This window comes from Rhineura floridana, chromosome 7, assembly GCF_030035675.1.
Source record: "Rhineura floridana isolate rRhiFlo1 chromosome 7, rRhiFlo1.hap2, whole genome shotgun sequence".
In the NCBI taxonomy this organism is placed as follows: domain Eukaryota; kingdom Metazoa; phylum Chordata; class Lepidosauria; order Squamata; family Rhineuridae; genus Rhineura; species Rhineura floridana.
This window is the reverse complement of record NC_084486.1, coordinates 47954715-47980142: the sequence shown is the minus strand read 5'-3', so window position 1 is coordinate 47980142 and position 25428 is coordinate 47954715. Positions and strand designations below refer to the sequence as shown.

General features: G+C 39.9%; 1 protein-coding gene across 2 annotated transcripts in view; it reads right to left on the bottom strand.

Annotated features, from left to right (window-relative positions):
• Window positions 1-25428, bottom strand: part of TBC1D12 (TBC1 domain family member 12) — a 72308-nt gene that overhangs the window by 16342 nt on the left and 30538 nt on the right. The window contains exons 3-4 of one of the 2 annotated variants that reach the window (XM_061635481.1): window positions 10138-10194; window positions 1373-1488 (exon numbers count right to left, since the gene is read on the bottom strand). In XM_061635481.1, coding sequence (XP_061491465.1) covers window positions 1373-1488; window positions 10138-10194 — 173 coding nt within the window. The remainder of the gene's footprint in view (window positions 1-1372; window positions 1489-10137; window positions 10195-25428) is intronic. The other variant, XM_061635482.1, reaches the window with a different exon arrangement.

Sequence of the window (25428 nt, the reverse complement as noted above, 5' to 3'; positions counted from 1 at the left end):
CATAGAACTGTAGTTTGTCACATGGATGTTTGTTTGACGCAACTACTACTTGATCCAAGAAAAACAGACGTCTGCATACCTACACACTCTGACGCCTACAGAATAAATGGCAAGCACTGGTTACCAGCATTACCACAGCAACAGCACACTTTAAAAACAGAATACCTTCTTCTATCTTACTATATCTTTGACACTTCCTCACACTAGAAACCCAGTTCTATAACTGCCAGACCTCTTTCTTATCTGCCCAGTTCCTGCCTATCTTTCATCCCACTTTACCTATATGGCTCCTATACAGATCTTCAACTCAGTTAATGCCTAGGAGGGCTGTGTATACGCAATACAATATATAGTTTTGAGTTCCCCATGCCCAGTCTCCAGTGTGAGAAGTACTGTTATAAAATTATTTAACTATGTCAGACTGGACTTTTCAGTTTCACCCATAAGAAGATCCTGTTGGATCAGGCCAATGCCCCATCTAGTGAAGCATTCTGTTCTCACAGTGGTCAACCAGATGCCTATGGAAAGCCTGCAAGCAGGACCTGAGTGCAGAACACTCTCCCCTCCTGTGGTTTTCTGCAATTAGTATTCAGAAGCATACTGCCTCTGACAGTGGAGGTAGAACACAGCCGTATCCTCCATGTATTTATCTAATCCTCTTTTAAAGCCATTCAAATTGGTGGCCATCACTGCCTCCTTAGTAACTCAGGTGGTATGTGCCAAAACCTTTTATCATTTAATCTTAGCAATACATTTAACTATAACAGGAGATATACATATGAAACTATTTCAAGAGAGTTCTATCAAGTTCCTTTAGAAACACAATTATCTTAAGCAGCATTTTAGTCTACAAAGTACTGCTTTCAATCCATATACATGGAATTCAAATGGAATGTAAAGCAACATATGAATGCTCACATTAAAAGCTAATCTTTCTCAGTGGAGTTTTATCAAGCAGTGAAGAAGTCAGTTGCTAAGCCAGAACTTGTTCATAGGTTTGTCTCATGAATATCTGATGAAGTACTGAACAGATTTACTATGCTATGACCATCAAATTAAGATACCACCTATAGTATATTTTCCCAAGAAAGAATTTTGTTTCTTTTGCATGGGCAGATATCCAAGATTTACACCTGGATCCATGTTAAAAACAAAGTACTTTGTATCATTTCTATTGCACATTTCGGTGCATGACAAACACCAAAATTAAGTTTTGGCATTACCTTCAGTAGGAGGCAGGCTATACCTTCCATCTGCTAAGATTCAAGCATAACTTAAATGGGGATCTAGCTACCATGGGAATGTATTTGGTAATAACAAGCTGCTTTGACATGAAACTGATAGTCTGCTTTAAAAGAATCCAGTGACTTACGATGGTCGATCTTCCAAAATAAGAGCAGTAGTTGAAAGTGGCTCAAATTCAAAGTGTCTACGTCTTGTTGCCTGGGTTGCAGGTTTACATGCTTTTCCTGTTCGTGCTTCATATTCCTAAACAAGATTTAATGATATTATTTTAGTATATCTGTATCTGGGATAAAATGAAACAGTTCAGACTTCTGTCAGTGAAGCTATAAGATGAGTTACCTGCGAAATGTCAACTTCAGCTTCTGATTAACATTGCTACCAGCAATGCAGTGCTAGTTTGACATTCAGGAGTGACAAATGTTGCATCTGATAATTGTGTACATGTGCCATGCACATGCAGTTGTGACCAACACAAACTCCAAGAATAACATTCTGCAGATTACAACTTGTGGAAACTCCACACAAAAGGAAGAGGCAAGACAAGAGAAATAACATAGTACTTTTTGAAAGATACCGGCACAATTCTGATGTAACATAGCAATGAACAATGGTTATGTACATGAGTCTTGGGGTTGTGCACTTTCCTCCCTCCCCTTTTCTCTGGTGCACTATGAGGAGATCAAATGTTTTTGCTTCCAGTTTCTGTTAACCATAGTTAAATGTCATCCTAAACTCAATTTATCCCACAAGGCCTTTTCCCCCCATCACACCCACTCATAAGCTAATGTTCCTGTTGACATCAACTGATGGGCAGGAGGACAGGCTTAAACCCTGCACTGTCTGTGTGTGTCTATTCCCAGCAGGGACCAGGCTTGCGCACCCAAATTAGCAGGATTTATTCCCTGTTCATCAGCTAAGTGGGGATTAAATCCTGTTTGGTTTAAGCAACCCAGCATTCCAGTTTGAACCTCCAGTTTTTGAAGGCTCAGAGAGGAGCAGGGGGAACTGCATGAAAGCCATTTGCAAAACCGCTTTCAAGCAGCCCAGTGTTCCTGTTTAAGTCTCTGAAAACCAGAGGTCCAACCTGGAGCTAGGGGACTGTGCAAAAGCCCTTTGCAAACAAAAAGGCTTTCAAACCATGCAGGGCTGCACTCTGAAGTCCTGACAACTGGAATTTCAAAGCACAGCATCACCTGATAGTGACATCAGCTGATTGACAGATGGGAAATCCCACTTATCAAATATGGCCCCCCAGGGGGTGGGGAAATAACAACCTGGCTTATTGACCAGAAAAAGTTCCCACCTCCTGCTATAGTTACTTGATCTCACAAGCCAGTTTCATCAACTAAGTTTTGAAGTTCACATGTTTCAACTAACCATTGTTGGCCCTGCTTTGGACATAATGCTTAACTGTAGTTAGTCTAAAACAGAAGCAAAGCATTTGAACTCCCCTTCCCAACTGTGCAGGAGGAAGGTAAAAGGAAAGTCCACAATCCTCGCTATGGCTCATTCTTGTCACAATAAAACATGTCTGAACGAGGCTACTGACTTTAGGATGTCAGTTACCAGTAATACTGTAATCTGAAAGTACACCAAGGTCTTACCCTGCTATCAACTATAAATGTTGATCAACTTGGGTGTGATATAGCAACTACATTATATACAGAAAATAATTTTAAGGCAAATGTTTTTACCTCACCCATACACATCCTTGCTGACTGTATAAAAAACTGTGGACCAAAACCACAGTTTGAAAGGTTTGTCTCAAAGAATTGCATTACAGAGGTTTTGCAGCGAGATTTACACATAGACGTTTGGCCACTCTTTAGAATAAAGGAGATTGGGGCAAATTACTGCTATATATTGAATAAAGTCTCTCCCCCCCTCCCCATGATACATCAAATAAACCACTTAATTACATAGGCCTATCCCATTTTAAACTGTAAAAAGTAACAAATTAGTTTAATTGACAAGGCATGTTGTTGTTCTTGAGGCCTGGATTTGCAACAACTGTAGAGTAAAATCAGACGCACAAAGAAATACAAAGCAAGTACACTAATTTTATCATGATAGTTTTCTCTGTTCCTTTAAACTACATGGTTAGAACATACGAAGAGCCGTGCCAGATCAGATCAAAGGTCCATCTAGTCCAACATCCTGTTCTCACAGTGGCCCACAAGATAAAGCTCCCAACTTACTCTGATACATTTAAAAATGTAAAAAATGAGGGGGGGAAAGAACTCTCAAGGTGTGCCAACACTATTAATATCTTTTGCCAAAAAATCAGTACTGCATTAAGGGTGAGCTTTCACAACATAATAAAACTTTGGTGCCTTTTAAAAGAGTTTTAGCTATTTTGAACATTGTGGTTTTCTAGCATTCAGAGTCTCAGGATAAGGCACAGAAGGTTTGTGGCTTCTTTTTTCAAGCAAAGAACAGTAATCTTGGTCCTAGTACAAAAAGACCATTTAATTTAATGCATCCATTTATGGCACATCATTGTAGCATCAAATTAATCAGATATGGTTTGGCCAGATAGCAGGAAGAGAGGTTCCCTGCCTGATGCAATGACAGGGTTGTAGGGACTGCAGCACTGTAGAGAAGTGCTTTATAGAAGATTGCTAGGATAGTTACAGCATACATTAAAAAGCCCAAACTGTTTACATTACCACACTTTCTATATTTCTGACATTAGGTTATTTCCATTTATGGCAACTACATTGATGATTTTTCAGTCTAATGTAAATATTCAGAAATATAAGCCTCTTTCAGCTATACTGAATATCTCAATCTCAATTACTTGAAATGAAATAACTCACTATAATCAGTAAGATTTTTTTCTCCAAACATGGTTGGACTTACCAGTCCCTGCCCATAATACTTCCAAGCTTGTCTTCCCAGCTACAAGGACTAGAAGGACTTCAACATACCAAATAAAGGAAGCTACAGTCCCCCAGACGTTGGAAAAGTAAAACAGACCTTTGGCCATTTTCAGAAGGTCAAATTAAAAGGATATGAAAAGCAGCTATGTAGAATGTTAGAAGCAATGAAAACATTTTAATTTAAGTTGCGCAAAAAAAACCCCTGTGCCAGTGAACATATAAAAGAAGATGCTCTCCAGGTGCATTAGCTGGAATTAGGGCTGTGCATACTTCACTGTTAAAAAAACTTTGTGCCAAGGTAATAAAAGTTCTGAGCTCTGCATAAATACTGTTTGCTTATTCTGCTTAAATTTATCTGCTAACCATAGATATTGGCAGGGAACTCTGCAGTGCAATAAAGCTTCACCCTATGACCATTAGACGTCCTGCCCTGCCCCACGTCTTTTTTAAAAAATTTACCAGGCACTACCCAAAATATTTCCAAGACTGTCTTCCCAGCCACAAAGACTAGAAATTAACAGGCTACTGAATCCTCCATTCTGTGCTTGCCCATTGCATTCAGTGGCTACACACAGCCTTTGCTAAAGCATGATTAAATATTTTGCTCCAAGGCTAGTTGAGACAGGCACCTCATACTCACAGCAATTTCTTGACAACTGCTACTGTCTGCAGGATAGAAAATCAATTAAGAATGCCATTTTAGACACAGCTTCCTTGTATCAATAGAATGCATAAAGGACAAGCCTCTGAACACTTAACTCCTTGTTTATTTTGTGGCGTATGTGACAAACTGAAAGAAAGCTTGTTTAAATGTTTTGCCATTTGAGCAACTGTGTACGTTCTAGACAATGTGAAGTTTTAAGTTAATATTGTTGCCTTGTTACTGGTCTTGTCCCTAAATACCAGCCAAGAAAATATCAAATATGTTCATGAACCTCAATTGCCTGTGAAGCAATCCTTTCAAGAGGCTATGGCATGTACATAAACCAAAAGTAAAAATAAAAGAACCCACTTATACTCCTCCAGATTGAGACATACATTGACTTTCTGGATTGCCATCTGCCAAACATTATTTGGCATAATAAACGATGTGGGAGAAACATCAGGTAGATGAAATTCAGTGACTCTTATGAAGATAACCATGAATGGAAAGGAACCAACTGTCCCCACCTTAAGCACTCCTTAGGGCAGCCTTTCCCAATTTGGTGGCTTCTAGGTGCTTAGACTACAATTCCCATCACCCCTGACCATTGGTCATGCTAGCGGGAACCAATGGGAGATGAAGTCCAAAACATCTGGAGGGCACCAAATTACTACATCATACCAATATTGGCAGCTCCTAATACATATAAGACAAGTGTTTCAAGTTCTTCCATATGCTTTCTGTTTTCTGGAGAAAACTCTAGCGTAACAGCATAGACACAAACACAATCATTGTATAAAGCATGGTGCTGCTCTAATGCTCACTTGAGAAGCATGTAGTAGCATCCTACACAGTATCCCCCAATCAGATGTCTCGCAGATGGTTTGGACTACAGCTGGCATGACCATTGAGGAAACCAAGCTGGGGAAGGCCAATCCTAAACCTCCCCAGCTCCAATATGATCTAATTGGATTGGGGATCTTTGTTCATTAGAATGTTTAACATCTGCTTGTGTTACAGGCTCCCTTCCCCATTGTTTTTTCCTCTTGTGTTAGATTATAAGACTGCAGGGAAGGATTTTTTTTTTTTTAAAGAATAAAAATCATTCTATGTGAGTTACAAGTTTTGGGCACTTGATAAATTATTTCTGGCCCTTGCATTGAAGAAAACTATAGATTCCTAAAAACAGATCGCAGGCATCCAGTCAACTGTACAGAGTTTTCCAGCTCTACCTGATCTCATCAATAATTCCCCTCCTCTAATAAATCTATAAATGGATATTCCAAGAGAACTGAGGGAAGCAAATAAGGAAGAAAATCTTTTGGGGTGGCTTTTCTCATCTGGTCAAGACAGCATTACTCTGACATTCCCAGCAGCCCAACTTTGCAAGGCACTTTAGGGACAACGTTATTCAGATTTAGGTAGAGATGGATGCCACAATTAGAGCAAGTCCTTTAGGGGCACCCAGAGCACTGTCTGATCCATCTGTACTGGATCAGTTTCAATTACTGCGGCCTGAGGACGTGGGCAAGGTGCTTGGATGGATCCATCCCAGTGCGGCTTCTGGCCTTGTCATGGCATTGGAACTGCCACTGTCGCCCTGGTTGATGACATTTATCAGGAGACAGATGGGGGAGTACAACCCTGCTCATTCTCCTTGATCTCTTGGCAGCTTTAAATACTGTTGGCCATGGTATCATTCTGGAGCAGCTCAGAGATGGGGGTTGAGGGCACTGTGCTTCAGTGATGCCACTTCTACCTCAAGGGCCATTTTCAGAAAGTAGTTATGGAAGGCTACTGTTTGGCACCATGAGAGCTATCCTATGGTGTCCCTCGGGATTCTATCTTGTCCCCCATGTTATTTAACATCTTTGTGAAGCTATTGGGTGCTATTATCAGGAGATCTGAAGTGAGGTGTCACCAGTATTTATTTAACAAAATTTATACACTGCTTGAATGTAAAGACTTCTATAAAAGAACAGTTAAAACAAGTAATTACAACATATTTAAAAGAACAGACACTAAACAAAAAAGTTAAAACAGATCAACATGTGTCTGGATAACCTTGCCTAAACAAAAAAAAATTTTAAGCAGATGCTGAAACGAATACAGCTATTTTAAATATATGTTTTAAATATACGGTATTTAATATATTTTAATATAATATATTTAATATGTGGATGACACTCAGCTCTCTCTCTCTATTCCAGGCTTTCCCTTAAATATATGTTTTAAATATACGGTATTTAATATATTTTAATATAATATATTTAATATGTGGATGACACTCAGCTCTCTCTCTCTATTCCAGGCTTTCCCAACTAGTGGGCCACCAGCTGTTGTTGGACCACAACTCCCATCAGCCTCAGCCAGCATTGCCAATGGTCAGGAAAGATGGGAATTGTGGTCCAACAACATCTGGTGGCCCACTAGGTGGGAAAGGCTGCTCAATTCCATCTGAATCAGGAGAGGCTACTGAGATTGTTAGACCAGTGCTTGGAGGTGGTGATGTGCTGGATGTGGGTCAACAAATTGAAGCTGAATCCTGAAAAGACAGATGTTGTGTGTCCAGAGTTCTCAAGGCTGGGGGATGGGGAGATGGACTCCCTAGGAAAGATCAGGTCCATAACTTGGGGATACTCCTGGATTCAACTTTATCACTAGAAGTTCAGGTGGCATCGGTGACTAGGAGTGCCTTTTTCCAACTCAGGCTGGTTCGCCAGCTACGGCCCCTTTTGGACAGAGATGACTTGGCCATAGTACTCAACACTTTGGTAACTTGCAGATTGGATTATTGCACTGCACTTTATGTGAGGCTGCTCTTGAAGATTACTCAAACTTCAACTGTTTCAAAATGCAGTGGCCAGATTACTGGCTGGGGTTCCATTTAGATCTCATATATATACCCATATTTTAAAACAGCTGCATTAGTTGCCAGTTCATTTCCAAGTCCAATCCAAGGTGCTAATGTTAGTGTTTAAAGCCCTAAATGACATAGGCTCCAAATATCTGAAAGATCACCTCCTTCCCTTCAAGCCCTCTTGGGTGTTAAGATCAGCAGAGGGGGCCCTCTGTTCCACCATCCTCAGAAGTTTGAGGAGTGGCAGTCCAGAAGAGGGCATTCTCTGTGGCAGCCCCTTAGTTGTGGAGTTCCCTCCTTACAGAGATGCATCCCATACCTTCATTATACAGCTTTCATTGTATGCTGAAGACATGCCTCTTCACCCTGGTCTTTGGCACCAGAGAAATACATATTTTAGGACCCTCTCTAGTTGTGAATGTAATTTGCTCTAATTTTTTTAATATTGTATTTTATATAGTTGTGACCATCATGGGTAAAGGCTGGGTTGTTGTTGTTGTTGTTATTATTATTATTATTATTATTAGCAGCAGCAGCAGTAGCAGCAGCAGCAGCCACCACAATGGTATAACAAAAGTACATTAGGAGATCTCTGGTAAAGGCACTGTGCCATTCATATTCTCCTTGCTGTAGTGTCATTCCCTAAGATATGAAACAAATAATGTGTTCCAATTGAGTGCAGAATTTAGTGATATATTCAATGTATTGAAATCCAAATATGTTCATCGTTTCTGGGATACAAACAGAAGGACAATTTGACCCAAGGATTAGCTCCTCATTTTTGTAAGTTCAGGAATTTGTATCTGAGAGAGGGGTTGCTGATGAATTAGCAATCACAACTCAATGGATATTAAAAAGCAAGCCTTACAAACAGGTTTAAAAGAATTAGAAAAAGCAGGATGTAAATAGCAGTAGATATGGTAAGAGACATACAATTACCCCAAGAAAGGGAAACTGGAGAAATTGAAAGATGAGGTAACAGAGTCAAGCCATTAACATTTCCCACTGTCTCTAAAGAAACAGTATCATTTCACTGCACTGATGATCAAGTTCCAGGCGCACAAGGCACTGCAACTCAATACAATTTTTCCTCCCATCCCAATAGCAATAAAACACACAGAGGGGTTTCTCCATTTTTGTTAGCCAGGGCTAACATTTGAGTTTGCATTCTTTTTAAACCGTTGCCTGGGTCTTAATAAGCCAAAAATTTTTTTTAAAGCCACACAAATATTTGCAAAGCAGAAAAATAAGCTCAATGTAGCCAAGATAAACAGGGAGAAAAGGGACTAACTCCAGCCATCTGGGCTCTCTTACATCTGTTAACATATTCCTATATTAACCCAGCATGCGCAGACAGGGATCCTGACACTTTGATCCAACAGTGTATTTGATGCAGAGGGAAGAATAAGACTCCTACTCATTCAAATGCCAATAATCTTATTCCAGGCTGTTCTCTATTCTAAGCCACTAACAACTTAATAGTTAGAAGGGGGGGGGGTAAATGGTTTAAAGAGAAAATAAAATCTAAATGACTCATTAGCAGAGATGTCCTGAAAATTGGCTTTTCAAGTAGGCGTACTACTTTAGACCAAAATGAGATTAAGGTTCAAGATACTAGCACAATTAAATTTAATACACATGCTAATAAATATTTGCAACCCTGAGTTTTGAGTGTACAACAGAAGGGTGGAACACATTTTTCAAATTGAATATAACAAATTACACTGAGAAGCTCATGCCCCCACTTTGGATAGTGTATTTATTATTTAATTAGTTGTCTATAACACTACCAAAGACTTGTGGTAGATTACTTTAGTTATTAGTTATTGTATGACAATTTTAATTTTTATTGCCCTCTGCATTTGCTTAGGTGATATGGCAGTGACAGAAACACAGACAGCAGCTGGCCTTAAAGCAATGGGAAAATATTTTACAAGGGAAGAGCCTGATATGGGTCTAGCTAGTCAAGAAAACCCAAGTCTTTGGCTTTTCAGGAAGTTCTCCTTGCGCTAAGCTAGAATATAGCTGCAGCCTTTGCCAAGCCCAACTCTGGCATGGTTTCCCTTTACCAGTGCATTCGCAATGACCACCCTGAACATTGGAAAATGTTAAAATTATCCAATTCAACAACATAGCCAAAAACAGTGAAACCACTGAAAATATTTGTATACATTGCTTTTTTAAGTCTCTCAAAGCATGTTGGGCACAAAAGTCAGATGCCAAGAGAACAATAATGAATATTAGGCTAGCACATATTTCATTCAACTAAAACAGTTAATCTGGATACATTTTAAATTAAGAAAACGAAACAAGGAAATCATATCAAAATTGCAAACTGAACAAGGATAATGAGTAAAACTTGCTTTTCAATAATGCTATTCAATGACTTGATGAGTTAGTACTGTTAACTCATGCTACAATTATGTGATATGCCATCTATTTCAATGATTGCTAAAAAGATCCCATGCATGGCATAGAATGTGATAGAAAAATATTAAATTTCATACCCCTGTGTTTAATAGATTGAGTGTAGATACTGATGCAACACTGCCAGAACTTTCATCCTAATGGGAAAAACAGAAGTAAATCCTTAGAGAAACATTTGACAGTCATTAATATACAGCAACATGCATGCAAATTGTACATTCTTTATAATTTACATTGATCACCAGTGCGTATTGCTTTTTCAAGCATGTCCATGTTCAATTCAGATGCAAGTTAAGACTGAGGCATTAGACAGATTAATGGCAAATAACTATACTCTCTATATTAAAAGCTGCTATTCAAAGCCTCTATCAAGAAATCACTCAGAGTGTTTAAGGCACAAATTGTTCAATATGTAGAGTTGTTCAAGGAGAGAATAGCTGCCATCATCCATTCAGGCCTTCAAAGCTAAGTCTTGTTCTAGCCAATGGTCTTCAGATCTTCCCAATTAAAAGATTAAGATCTGTAAAAACACACATTTGCTGTCTCTCTGCTACTTATGACTGAAGTACAGCTACAGGTTTTAAATCTTTCTAATGTAAGTTATACATATATGTTTTAGCTAGCTAATGAAAGGTTCCATGAAGACTCAGTAGAGAAGAAAGTCCACAGGAAATAATTCACATGTTTAAATTCAGTTTTAGTTTAACATCCATTGCAGTAAAGATGCATCAGTGCTACTGGTATAAGGAACAAAGTCCTAAACTGGCAGAGCAAGCCAAACCTCCTTTGTGCCAGACTGAGGGAGAGGCAGAGGTTGGATTGTGTATTGGAACACCTCCATTCAATCAAATCCCCAGCCCCGTGAGTTTCCATAGCATTTCATTGGCCGTTACCTATGGAGTGAGGTCAGTGGATCTCTCCATTCCAGGATAGCAAGGGGGCTGGACTGAGCAGCTCTGGGCTCAACCCCACTGATGTAACATGACTGCATTAGGCCCAATACTGGTCTGATCTCTTCACCAGCTCCAGGCTGGCACAGCAACCTGCCTGCCCCCCTCACCAAATCATGCACAGCAGGGCTGCAGATATGGTGATGGCCCTACCACTCTATAAAACCCTGCCATGCAGAGGGTGGAGAGTTTGGATTGCTCCCTAAGTAACTAGCACAAAAGGAGCAACCTGTGTTACATTTGAAGCACTACTGAAAAGGCTGTGCAAGCTAAAGCCAAGTCTCCATATATTCAGAGGAGGAGCAGAAACAGGGAATACTGAAAACAGGTGGATGCAAACCTTGCCAACCTAATGTCAATGTGACTGATCATATGCAAATAGGCAGAATAGTTCATAGCTAGAAAGGTTTCCCCTGTCACAGAAGCCAATCACCTCAATATGAATCAGAAGAACAGTTGCCAATTCAACTAGCACAGAAGAGGCCCCAGCAAATTTGTCTTTTGTCCATTTGTCCTTGGAGATCTAGTTAGCGATCAGACACTCCCTATGGCAACATTATCCCAGAAAGTCTGAGAGTGTGGGACAGGTATCTTAGTTTAACTAAGATACCAGGAATCGTGATAGCAAGAGCCCACAAGCAAGTTATCTAGATGACTTTTCCCATACCCTTGGAGGCTCCTCCAGGGGAGGGGGGGGAGAGAGAGAAGCATTTTCCCCATATTGTGTCAAAGTGTAATAGTAGGTTCTATAAACAAGCAAGGTACTAAGGCTGCAATCCAGTACTCACTTACCTAGGAATAAGTCCCATTGAACACAATGGAGCTTACTTCTGAGTAGACATGTATTGGATTTCAGCCTAAATTAGTTTACTGAGTTAGTAATGCTGGTTTAACTTTACAGGGAATAGCCATGTTCATTTATAGGCGTTACAGAATATCCAGGTCAGAGGATCAATTTTAATATTTCAAACAATTTAACTGGAAGGTGTCAATTAACTTCACCTTCAAGGAGTTATTTGAGAGACTCCACAGAGCTTGGGTAGCGGCTATTGTGTCCTTATCACATTGCTTTTTAGAAGGACTGCTATTCAAGAAACTCAAGCCCAAAGCACCCTTGGACATTCAGAACTAGATTACCCTGTCCCATGTTCCTATGGATAATACTACTCAGCTGCTTTTAAGCTGGTTTCTCAATATAAAGAAGGGCTGAAAACCATCTAGAGATTGCTAAATAAATTTAAATTGCACAATCTTGTATCATGACTAATTGCCAGGATATGAAGAGAAATAAAAGGAAATGGTGAGCAAAAACATTTTTTAAAGCTAATCAGGGTGGTGGTTGTTTTTAAAAAAAGGAAGTAAAATTGCTGATTTTAAGGATTGCAATTATTCCCATTAAAAGGGGCAACTGTTAATTAGATAATTTAATAAAAACTATCACCTCCATTCTTCAGACGGAGAAAAAAACATGTAATTTTGCTATTCATCACATATTTCAGTTTGTGCTGATGACATGACAACAAGTACTCAGAGGGGGGCTGATTGTATTTAAAAGCAAAAAAAAAAGATTAATTTTTCTACCAGATGACGCATTGATAAGAATGTGTATCTATATACACACAGATGGGAGGCAGGGATCTTAGGCCACTGGGCTTTTTAGATCTCTCTGCCAAGCAGAACAGGCCTCCTTGTCACAACCAAAAGAATCTCTGCTGCTGTCACTCCTTTACCTATGGTGCTCTAGCACCACCAATGGCAAGAGGTGTTGTTCCAGGGGCATGTCAGAAAGTCTTTGGATCTACTGGATGCAAGATCTCCTACACATGGCATATTGCTGGAATGGGGGGAAACAAATGGGAAGGAAAGTTTTTATGAGATGAAAGATGGGGGAGCCAAAATGCCCCCCCAATTTGTTCTGCTGGCACAGCTTTAGCTTTGGCAGTTCTTCCACCTTTGATCCTCCCTGCCCCACCTTTGGATTGCTCTGCCCAATACTTTGGCAGAGATCAAAACAGCTGCTTCAGCTCACGCAAAGTACTTGTGCAAACTCAGTGAAATTATCTGTATTATATTTTCCTCTGAACAATCCCTGTGGCATTATTACAAACTAGTTTTGAAACACCTCAGGTTTTTTTGTTTCAAAAGTTCTCATGCGCAGGTGAGGAAGGAAGAAAGTTACAGAAATGGGAATATGAGGCTGCTATTAGAGAGAAAAGTCTAAAGCTCCTTTGTGGTCAAAGCTTATTTCATGGTTATCTGGATCAGGATCATTATCCTGAAGCAAAGCAACCAAAATATGACTAGACATTTAACACAATTGAAGTTTTGGCAACTTAGCTTATAAACTGATATATAGTTCAAATTACAGCACAATCCTAACCATGTTTACTCAAAAGTACGTCCTACTGAATTCAATGGGGCTTACTCCCAGGTGAGTGTGATTAGGATTTCAGCCTTAATCAATGGCAAAATGCTGCTTTTTTCTTCTCCACTGATAGCCACTCTACAGGAAATCATTCATATTCCACAGAGGCTTCTTGCATTTTGATTCACAACTCTCTAAACAGCAAACTATTCCTGGAAGACACCTGAATGCACAATCCCTTCTTCAGAAACCTTGGAAGTCTCAATAAGCCTGTCCTGAAAGAGAAAAAGATACACAAGAGCACTTTCTCTGCTTCCAAAAGCAATAAATTTTGAGCTCATGGTCATTTTAAGTCAAGCATACAAAAGATACAAGGTTCCCATTTAAAGAAAATATTAGAACCAGTACAAAAAAAAGGACAATATGAAACTCAAAATATCAACTTAAGTAGCTAATGTATAACTTACACAAAATGCATTTTTTATTTATGGCACATAAAAATACTACTGCTATTTTTAAACGTCTGTATCAATGAGAGTCACATTGTATTTTCCTTAATTGTTGGTAGACCGTAATAAATATTTGACTGATTGTCAGTATAAAGGCACATGTGATGTTCCCGAGATTTAAAAATCCAGTGAAAATCTTTCACAATGATAAATACATCAAACTTTAATATCTGAAATATTAACTTGATATATTTTGATGTAGTGGTATACTTTCACAAATAAGTGAAATAAATAACAGGGGAAGGGCCATAACTTAGTGGTAGAGCATCCACTTCGCATACTGAAGGTCTCATGTTTAATCCCCAGCATCTCCAGGTAGGGTTGGGAGAAAGTCCTCTCTGAAACCCTGGAGTGCCACTGCCAGTCAGTGTAGACAATACTGAGCTAGATGGACCAAAGGCCTGACTCAATATAAGGCAGCTTCTTATATTCCTAACTCTGAAAAACTGTGCATGACATCCATATTCTGTTTCAGCATTTTACCTTAGAGTATCTTACAATCATATAACAGTAGAGTTGGAAGAAGCCTATAAGGCCATTGTGTTCAAACCCCTGCTCAATGCAGGAATCCAATTTAAAGCATACCCGGCAGGTAGCTGTCCAGCTGCCTCTTGAATGCCTCCAGTGTTGAAGAGTCCACCACATCCCTAGGTAATTGGCTTCACTGTCATACCATTCTAACAGTTAGGAAGTGTTTTCTGATATTCAGTTGAAATTTGGCTTCCTGTAACTTGAGCCCATTATTCTGTGTCCTGCACTCTGGGATGATTGAGAAGAGATCCTTGCCTTCCTCTCTGTGGCAACCTTTCAAGTATTTGAAGAATTCTGTCATATCTTCCCCTCAGTCTTCTCTTCTCAAGGCTAAACATGCTCGGTTCTTTCAGTCTCTTTTCATAGGGTTTTGTTTCCAGTCCCCTGATCAGCCTCGTTGCCCTCCTCTGTACCTGTTCCAGCTTGTCCGCATCCTTGTTAAAGTGCGTTGTCCAGAACTGGATGCAGTACTCAAGATGAGGCCTAACCATTGCAGAATAGAGGGGAACTAGTACTTCATGCAATCTGAAAACTATACTTCTGTTAATGCAGCCTAAAATAGCATTTGCCTTTTTTGTAGCCACATCTCACTGTTGGCTCATATTCAGCTTGTGATCAACAATTCCAAAATACTTCTAGCACATAGTACTGATGAGCCAAGTATCCCCCATCTTATAACTGCGACCTTAGTTTTTTTCTAGCTGTAGAACTTTGCTCTTATCCTTGTTAAATTTCATTTTGCTGTTTTCAGCCCAATGCCCCAGCCTATCAAGATCTCTCTGAATTTTGTTTCTGTCCTCCAAGGTATCAGCTATCCCTCCCAATTTTGTATCATCTGAAAATTTGATAAGCATTCCCTGCACCTCCTCATCCAAATCATTAATAAAAATGTTGAAGAGCACTGGACCCAAGCCTGAGCCCCTGCGGTACCCCGCTCATTACCTTCCCCCAGTTTGAGAAGGAATCATTGATAAGTACTCTTTGAGTATGATTCTGTAGCCAACTGTGGATCCACCTGATAGTAGTAGTCCACATTTAGCTAGCTTGCTAATCAGAGTATCACTCTGTCAAAATTTTTGCTGAAGTGAAGATATATAATGTCCACGGCATTCCCACAGTCTAGCAGGGAGGCTACCCGATCAAAAAATGAGGTACGATTAGTGTGGCATGTTGGCTTCTAGTAATCACTGCATTGGTTTTAAGGTGCTTACAGACTGACTGTTTTATAATCTGCTCCAGAATTGATGTCAGGCTGACTGGTCTGTAGTTCCCAGGTTCCTCCTTTTTGCCCTTTTTGAAAATAGGGACAACACATTAGCCCTCCTCCACTCATCCAGTACTTCACCCATCCTCCACAATTTTGCAAATATAATAGACAGTGGTTCTGAGAGTTCTTTACCCAGTTCCTTCAATACTCTTAAGATGCAGTTTTCAGGTCATCTCTAAGCCTTTTGTGAAGCCACATTGGCTTCTTCTGTTGTCTTCCTCCTTTTTTCCTTGTTGGAATTGGTTGCAATTGCGCTTTTAGAATTTTCTTTTTTTAGAAACTTCCACCCATCTTGGACTCCTTTTCTCATTAGGATCGCTTGCCATGGAACCTTACTTATCATTCTTCTGAGTTTATTAAAATGAGCTGTCCTGAAGTCCAGATATGCATGGCTATTCTCAGCTTTTGCTTCCTCTAACATCAAGCACTCAATAACATCATTCTATAGATAGGTTTGCTAAGTGTAAGATTCAAGTATAAGCCAACATTAAATGCCTATAGAGGGCTTGTTTATTCAGAGAAAAATGAGACCATAGCATGAAAAACGTATTGAGGTTATAGCTTCAGAAGAATATATTAAAATGGATGATGGAAAAAAGATTGAAAGCAGACTGAAGTAAACTCTTTCAGTCTTCTCACAAGTGAACAGATACTACCAATTGCTTTTAATAACCTAGTAATATAAAGCAAGTTGTGTATTTCAGTGTGATGTATCCAATTGACTGTTCAACAGTCAATTTTACTTTAGTGTTGTATGGAAAGCAACACAGCAAGGCCTGTTTAAAAGTTGAAATTCTGACTGGCAACTACAAAACATACTTCTATGTGCCATGAAAACTAGAGAACAAGAGCATGAATCAAAAGTATTTGATGTTGTTTTACCACATACCTTAATTGTGTGGGCATTTTACTTGCATACCAAATGCCGAAATCAGTTGTTATTCAAAGACTGTTAGCTTTAAGTAGCAATTAGTATCAATTTCCCCCTCTAGGATGCACAGCTTAACGTGGTGAGGGGGTTTGAGAGTGTTGAAGAAGCTGAGAGCAATACCGTCAGGAGTCTAGACCAAGAGGCTAGAATCCTAGCAGGGGAACCCAAGGCGGAAGGGTCAAAGCTGAGACACCAGACTAAGATGCATCCAAACTCAGAGGAAGGCAATGGTAAGCCACCTATGAATACCTCTTACCACGAAAACCCTATGAACACAGTATCCAAAATGCAACACGAGATAGTGCTAGAAGATGAGACCCTCAGGTCAGAAGGCACTCACCAAGCTACTGGGGAAGAACAAAGGACAAGTACGAGTGTGACTAATGACGCAGCTGGGTCAAAGCCGAAAGGAAGCTCAGAGGCTGATGTGCACAGATGCGAAAGGAGAGTCCAGAGTTGTACAATGCACACAATAGGAACATGAAATGTGAGAAGCATGAACCAAGGAAAGTTAGAAATTGTCAAGCAAAAAAAGGAACGTTTCAACATTACAATACTGTGTGTGAGTGAATGAAAATGGATGGGAATGGGACATTTTCAATCAGGCAACTACAAAATATTTTATGCAGGAAATGAGAAATCAAGAAGAAACGGGGTAGCTTTAATAGTGAGAAGTGATGTAGCAAAAGCAATTAGGAGCTACAACGCAAGGTCTGAGCGAGTGATATCAATGAGATTAAACGGGAAACCTATGAACATAACCATCATCCAAGTCTATGCTCCAATGTCAAACGCAGAAGAAGAAGAACTGGAGATATTTTACGCAGAAGTACGGGAGGAAATTGATCACACACCAAAACAAGGTATGATGATAATTATGGGGGACTGGAATGCAAAAGTAGGAAACAGAGAAGAACTAGGAACTGTGGGGAAATGGGGCTTAGGAGACAGAAATGAAGCAGGAGAAAGACTTATTGAGTTCTGTGAAGCCAATGATTTGTTTCTTGCCAACACATTTTTTGAGGAACCAAAAAGACGACTGTACACATGGACATCACCAGAAGGTCAATATATAGGAATCAAATTGATTATATAATTGGTAACAGAAGATGGAGAAGTTCCATACTTTCTGCAAAAACAAGACCAGGAGCAGACTGTGGTACAGATCATGAACTGGTAACATCGAAAATCAGAGTAAAGCTAAAGAAGACCAACAAAGCAATCATAATGCCAAAATACAATTTAAATAACATCCCAGAAGAATATAAAGATCAAATAAGGAACAGGTTTGAGGCTTTAAAGTTAGTTGACAGAGAACCAGAAGAACTATGGAATGAAGTCAGAGACATTATCAGGGAAGAATGAGAAAAGACAATTTGTTGTTATGTCCCTTCAAGTCAATTACGACTCATGGCGACCCTATGAATCAGCGACCTCCAACAGCATCTGTCATGAACCACCCTGTTCAGATCTTATAAGTTCAGGTCTGTGGCTTCCTTTATGAAATCAATCCATCTCTTGTTTGGCCTTCCTCTTTTTCTACTCCCTTCTGTTTTTCCCAGCATTATTGTCTTTTCTAGTGAATCATGTCTTCTCATGGTGTTTCCAAAGTATGATAACCTCAGTTTCATCATTTTAGCTTCTAGTGACAGTTCTGGTTTAATTTGTTCTAACACCCAATTATTTGTCTTTTTCGCAGTCTGCGGTATGCGCAAAGCTCTCCTCTAACACCACATTTCAAATGAGGTGATTTTTCTCTTATCTGCCTTTTTCACTGTCCAACTTTCACATCCATAAATAGAGATCAGGAATACCATGGTCTGAATGATCCTGACTTTGGTGTTCAGTAATACATCTTGGCATTTGAGGACCTTTTCTAGTTCTCTCACAGCTACCCTCCCCAGTCCTAGCCTTCTTCTGATTTCTTCACTATCGTCTCCATTTTGGTTAATGACAGTGCTGAGGTATTGATAATCCTTGATAGGTTCAATGTCCTCATTGTCAACTGTAAAGTTACATAAATCTTCCGTTGTCATTACTTTAGTCTTTTTGATGTTCAGCTGTAGTCCTGCTTTTGTGCTTTCCTCTTTAACTTTCATCAGCATTTGTTTCAAATCATTATATTACTGGTTTCTGTTAAGAGTATGGTATTGTTTGCATATCTTAAATTATTGATGTTTCTCCCTCCAATTTTCATACCTCCTTCATCTTGGTCCAATCCCGCTTTCCGTATGATATGTTCCGCGAACAGATTAAACAAATAGGGTGACAAAATACCTCACACCCTTTCCAATGGGGAACCAATCGGTTTCTCCATATTCTGTCCTTAAAGTAGCCTCTTGTCCAGTGTATAGGTTGTGCATCAGGACAATCAGATGCTGTGGCACCCCCATTTCTTTTAAAGCATACCATAGTTTTTCATGATCTACACTGTCAAAGGCTTTGCTGTAGTCTATAAAGCACAGGGTGATTTTCTTCTGAAATTCCTTGCTCCGTTCCATTATTGAACGTATGTTTGCGATATGATATCTGGTGCCTCTTCCCTTTCTAAATCCAGCTTGGACGTCTGACATTTCTCGCTCCATATATGGTAAGAGCCTTTGTTGTAGAATTGTGAGCATTACTTTACTTGCATGGGATATTAAGGCGTAGTTCGATAATTACTGCATTCTCTGGGATCCCCTTTCTTTGGAAGTGGGATATATATGGAACGCTTCCAGTCTGTGGGCCATTGTTTAGTTTTCCATATTTCTTGACAACTTTTTGTCAAACTTTGGACAGATTCAGTCTCAGTAGCTTGTAGCAACTCTATTGGTATGCCATCTATTCCTGCTTAAAAAGAGAGAAAGACCTCAATGGATGACTCAAAAAATTCTTAAAATGGTTAAAGAGAGAAGGAAAGCAAAAGGAGATAGAAACACAGTCAGAACCCTATATGCAACAACACAATGACTAGTACGTAGGGACAAAGAAACTATTACAACAGTAACGTATAGAAATAGAAAAGGACAACAAAATAGGAAGAACAAGATCCCTATTCCAAAAGATTAGAGAAATTAAAGGGAAATTTAAACCAAGAGTAGGGATGTTGAATAATCAACAGGGGAACACACTGATCGAGATGAAATAAAAGGAAGATGGAAGCAATACACTGAAGAACTTTATAAAAGAGATGCCAGGATGACAGATTCATTCATGGACGAACCGTATGATGAAGAACCAGAAATTTTAGAATGTGAGGTGAAAGCTGCTCTTAAAATACTTGGAAGAAACAAATCACCAGGAAAAGATGGCATACCAATAGAGTTGCTACAAGCTCCTGAGACTGAATCTGTCCAAATTTTGACAAACATTTGTCAACAAATACGGAAAACTAAACAATGGCCCGCAGACTGGAAGCGTTCCATATAAATCCCAATTTCAAAGAAAGGGGATCCCAGGGAATGCAGTAATTATCGAACTATTGCCTTAATATCCCATGCAAGTAAAGTAATGCTCAAGATTCTACAACAAAGGCTCTTACTATATATGGAGCAAGAAATGCCAGACGTCCAAGCTGGATTTAGAAAGGGAAGAGGCACCAGAGATCATATTACAAACATAAGTTGGATAATGGAACGGAGCAAGGAATTTCAGAAGGAAATCACCCTGCGCTTTATAGATTACAGCAAAGCCTTTGACTGTGTCAATCATGAAAAACTATGGTATGCTTTAAAAGAAATGGGGGTGCCACAGCATCTGATTGTCCTGATGCACAACCTAAACACTGGACAAGAGGCTACTTTAAGGACAGAATATGGAGAAACTGATTGGTTCCCAATCGGAAAGAGTGTGAGACAGGGATGTATTTTATCACCCTATTTGTTTAACCTATACGCAGAACATATCATACGGAAAGCGGGATTGGACCAAGATGAAGGAGGTATGAAAATTGGAGGGAGAAATATCAATAATTTAAGATATGCAGACGATACCATACTACTAACAGAACCAGTAACGATTTGAAACAAATGCAGATGAAAGTTAAAGAGGAAAGCACAAAAGCAGGACTACAGCTGAATGTCAAAAAGACCGAAGTAATGACAACAGAAGATTTATGTAAGTTTAAAGTTGACAATGAGGACATTGAACTTGTCAAGGATTATCAATACCTCAGCACAGTCATTAACCAAAATGGAGACTGTCATGAATCCCTACCGTCAAGGCACAGGGATCATGCATCAGACTCAGACCCCCACCCTTAGGGAAATGAGACTGGAACCAAAAGACTATTACTTCACCCTTGCCAAGACTGTGTACGCTCACAACAACCCTGCAAGGTAGAAGGTAGGCTGCCACCACCCGTTTACTGGTCCACTCAGAGCCAGGGGATCTCTGAGCCCAGAAGATAGGTAAAACCAAGGTCCTAAGGGGCAAGAGTCACAGTTACACTCCTTGCCTGGCACCTCTGGTTCTTACTTCAAATTCAAGCCTTTAACTTCTTAACCCTCTTTGGTAGTTAGTGACTGAGAATGGTCAAGGTACTGAATCCAGAACCACCCCTTCTCTCAATAAACACACCAGGTTAAATAGAAGTAGCTTTATTAAAATATATAAGTGCACATAAAATATAGCAGCAAGTAATCCTTTAAGACCATACACCCAAACAGGGGTTTAGGTACTTACAAGAGCATTCATACACACAACAAGAAAATAACAAACTAACTCACCTAACTACTTACATACGAGGTAGTTGGTTGTGTAGCAACCCTCCTAAGAGAGATGGATGTTCAACATAAAGCAATGGAACCAAACATAGGTTACCTTCCCATAGGCAACCCCTTGGAACCATAAAAGGCAGAAGGCTTTGGAACTCTGGTGCCAAGTCAGCATAGGCAGAGAACAGAGAACAAAGGCTATGGGTCTCTAGCCCTATACTTAAGGGAAAAGGATCCTAACGGTCCAAGATTAATTGACCAATCAGGAATTGGCTGATGTAACTTTCTTCTCGATGGTTCTCACTTTTTCGCGCCTTGCAGGCCCCCCTCCCAACTGTGTTTTTCCAACGGTACAGGCCAAGGATGACCTTGGGTACCAGGCACTTGCTAATCAGCAAAGATAAACAGGTGCAGCTTGTTAAGGCTTCTTCTAACCGTCTTCAGCTGGGAAGTGAAACTCAGAATTGTAAATTGGCAAAGGCTTGTCTTTTCTAACTGTAACAATCTCCCAGAGTCCCTTGCTGGAGCCAAAGTATTGCTTTTAGATTTTTAATAACTCATGAACATTACAGGTTCATGACAGAGACAATAGTGAAGAAATCAGAAGGAGGCTAGAACTGGGGAGAGCAGCTATGAGAGAACTAGAAAAGGTCCTCAAATGCAAAGTGTATCATTGAACACTAAAGTCGAGATCATTCAGACCACGGTATTCCCAATCTCTATGTATGGATGTGAAAGCTGGACAGTGAAAAAGGCAGATAAGAGAAAGATCACTTCATTTGAAATGTGGTGGTGGAGGAGAGCTTTGCACATACCATGGACTGCGAAAAAGACAAATAATTGCGTGTTAGAACAAATTAAACCAGCACTACCATTAGAAGCTAAAATGATGAAACTGAGGTTATCATACTTTGGATACATAATGAGAAGACATGATTCACTAGAAAAGACAATAATGCTGGGGAAAACAGAAGGAAGTAGAAAAATAGGAAGACCAAACAAGAGATGGATAGATTCCATATAGGAAGCTACAGACCTGAACTTACAAGATCTGAACAGGGTGGTTCACGACAGATGCTGTTGGAGGTCACTGATTCATAGGGTCGCAGTAAGTCATAGTCGACTTGAAGGCACATAACAACAAAGTATCAATTTACAACTAGAGCTGAACTCAAATATTCAACTGTTATTCAACTATTCCAAATGGTGCTGATCAACGTTCATTTTATTTTTATTTCATATGCCACTTAATTACAGTAACCTCTAAACAGTGTACAGGAGACTCAATACAATGAAACTAAAAGTGAGTTAAAACTATAAAATCATGAGATACAGCTACCATTACAGGCTTCTCTAAGCTAGCTTATCTTACATATAATATTTTTCTAAGGTTGTTGTCATGCTATAGTGCTGCGAACCACAGCATAACAACAAGATAATGGGTCAAGATAATCTGTTTCATCCAAGAGTACTGGTAATTGCTGCGCCACAACCCTCTCAATCACCTTCCCTAAAAAGAGGGTATTTGCAACCAGTCGGTAGTTGTCACAAACCAATGGGTCAAGGGTGGGCTTTTTCAGGAGTGGTTGAATCACCGCCTCTTTCAAGGTGGCTGGAACCACTCCCTCCTGCAATGATGCGTTGACCACACCCTGGATCCACTCGGTCAACCCCTCTCGGCAAGCTTTAATAAGCCAATAAGGGTAAGGGTCGAGAGGACACGTTGCTGGCCGCATCATCGCAAGTACCTTATCTACATCATCAGGCCGCATCAACTGAAACCATTCCCAAGAAGTTGCAGCAGACGTTGCACTGGACACCTCATTGGGGACTACAGTAGATGTGGATGGGGCATCAAGACTGCTATGGAGGCGAGCAACTTTACTCTTAAAGTACCTTGCAAGCAATTCACAGTGGGCCTCCAAAGGGTCTAAAACTCCATTTCCTGGAGTTGACGGCAACAGACCCCTGACGATGCGGAAAAGCTCCACTGGACGGCTACTTGAGGATGTGATGGAGGCAGAGAAGTGGGCCTTCTTCACCGCCACACAGTAGGCACGTTTATGATGTTTTACTCGTGCCCGATCAGCCTCACAGCACGTCTTTCATCACTTGCGCTCTAGCTGTCGTCCAGCCTGTTTCATTGCCCTTAACTCACTGGTGTACCAAGGTGCAGATAGGGAAATAAACAGTCTAAGTTCTTTATAAGAACAGTATTCAACAATGCCCATATCTTTCTGAAAAAGAGCAATATCCAAATGGCAACACTAGATCAAAAGCATCATATAATGAATAAATTACTTGGAACATATTTTTCAGTACCACCTTCTTATTTTTTCATTCACAAAGTTTTTTCATTCACTCTCCATCTACCCTACCTTCATAGGTTTGTTGCAAAAATAAAAATGGGAGGGAGGACCTAGGAAGAAAAGCTAGGTGAAAATGTATCATGTCATATGCAAATCATGCAGTGAGGCACAAAGGCAGCCCCCCAGCCCCCAAATGCTTTAACAACATTCCATAGTTCTGGTATTTTACAGCAAAATACCAACCCAAAAAAACTTGCCAACACACACACAAATACTCTAAAGCATATACAGCTTGATTGATGCAACTTCTCAGCCTAACCTACCTAACAGGGTTGTTGGAAAGACTCCATACACACATCTGGAGATGTAAAAATACATACACCCCATATAAGAGTTTATTGTCAAAGCCAATTGGTCACTGCAGAATATTTTTAACACAAATCAGTTCTAGTTTCCAGCCAGATACCAACAGTGACACCTAAGTAACCCCTGCCTTATTGCTTAAAAAATAGGAAGGGGGGAGAGAGAGTAACAAGCACAATCTTATGTGTCTACCCAAAAGTCCCACTGACTTACAGCAAAATCCTAACTATGTCTACTCAAAAGTAAGTCCTATTGAATTCAGTGGGGTGATGAGACACTACAAATAAAACACATACAAAAACCCAGGAAAACTAAGCAGGCATCCCCCAACCCTCCACATGCTTTGATAGTTGTAAAAAATAAGGAGTGTAATGTAGCAAACAAGTCTCTTTGCAAAGTGTTCAGTTTGCATTTGCCTTTTTTTGTGGGGTGGGGAATTCTTTAACACCCACTCACACTTACTGTGTACTAGATTGTGCAGAAAGTAACTCTAGGGAGTACCCGATGGTCAAACAAAGATTACAAAGAGATGTGCCGCTAAATGTAAATGTCCTGCCTTCAAGTCGATTCCGATTTATCGCGACTCTATGAATAGGGTTTTCATGAAGCTGAGAGGCAATGACTGGCCCAAGGTCACCCAGTGAGCTTCATGGGTATGTGGGGATTCGAACTCTGGTCTCCCAGGTCATAGTCCAACACCTTAGCCACTACACCACACTGGCTCTAGCCAAGGAGAAAACAGCAACTTTTGATTTGCTGGTCTGACTTCAGAGCTCTGACTTCACTCATTGGCTAAAAACCTGAAGGGGTGGGGACTTGGAGAAGCTAGCTAGTTCATTTTGCTGAAATTGCGGGGCAGGGGGAATGGTGCATATTTCGATGTAATAAAGCAGGTAGAAAGTTGCTTTAAAAAAAAAAAAAAGCTAAGAGTCCAGGCCCTCTGCTGGCCATAGGCATGGGAAAAGCCTTCCCTTTTTTCCCTTCTGTCGGCGGCCCTGTTTTTGACTACCAAATATACACTGTGGATATTTACTTTCTGCCTAGTATCTACCAGTGTAAACATCTGCAAAGTTCTAGACACTTAACTGTCCAATTCTATGCACTTTCTTCAATGAGACTTCCCAAGAAGTGCAGAAATCTGTCTCATTTGCAAACCAGTGTAATTCTGCAATGCATGACCAAAGGTTTTGGATTATGTTTCTACATTGGATAAAGACTGTGGACGATACCTAGCTAAGTTACAGTAAGAATAGCGACAGACTTTATTTCAGTGAGTCTACTCCAAATATGAATAATGTTGGATATAATCCCATTTTGGTACAAAACAAATATATCTTGTTCATTCTAGCAACTAGTTAATATATATGTTTGTTCAGGAAATACATTAATTTCAAAATAGGAAGCCTAATTTAAAACCAGTATTTTCTTGGGGATTTAAATTACTTTGAT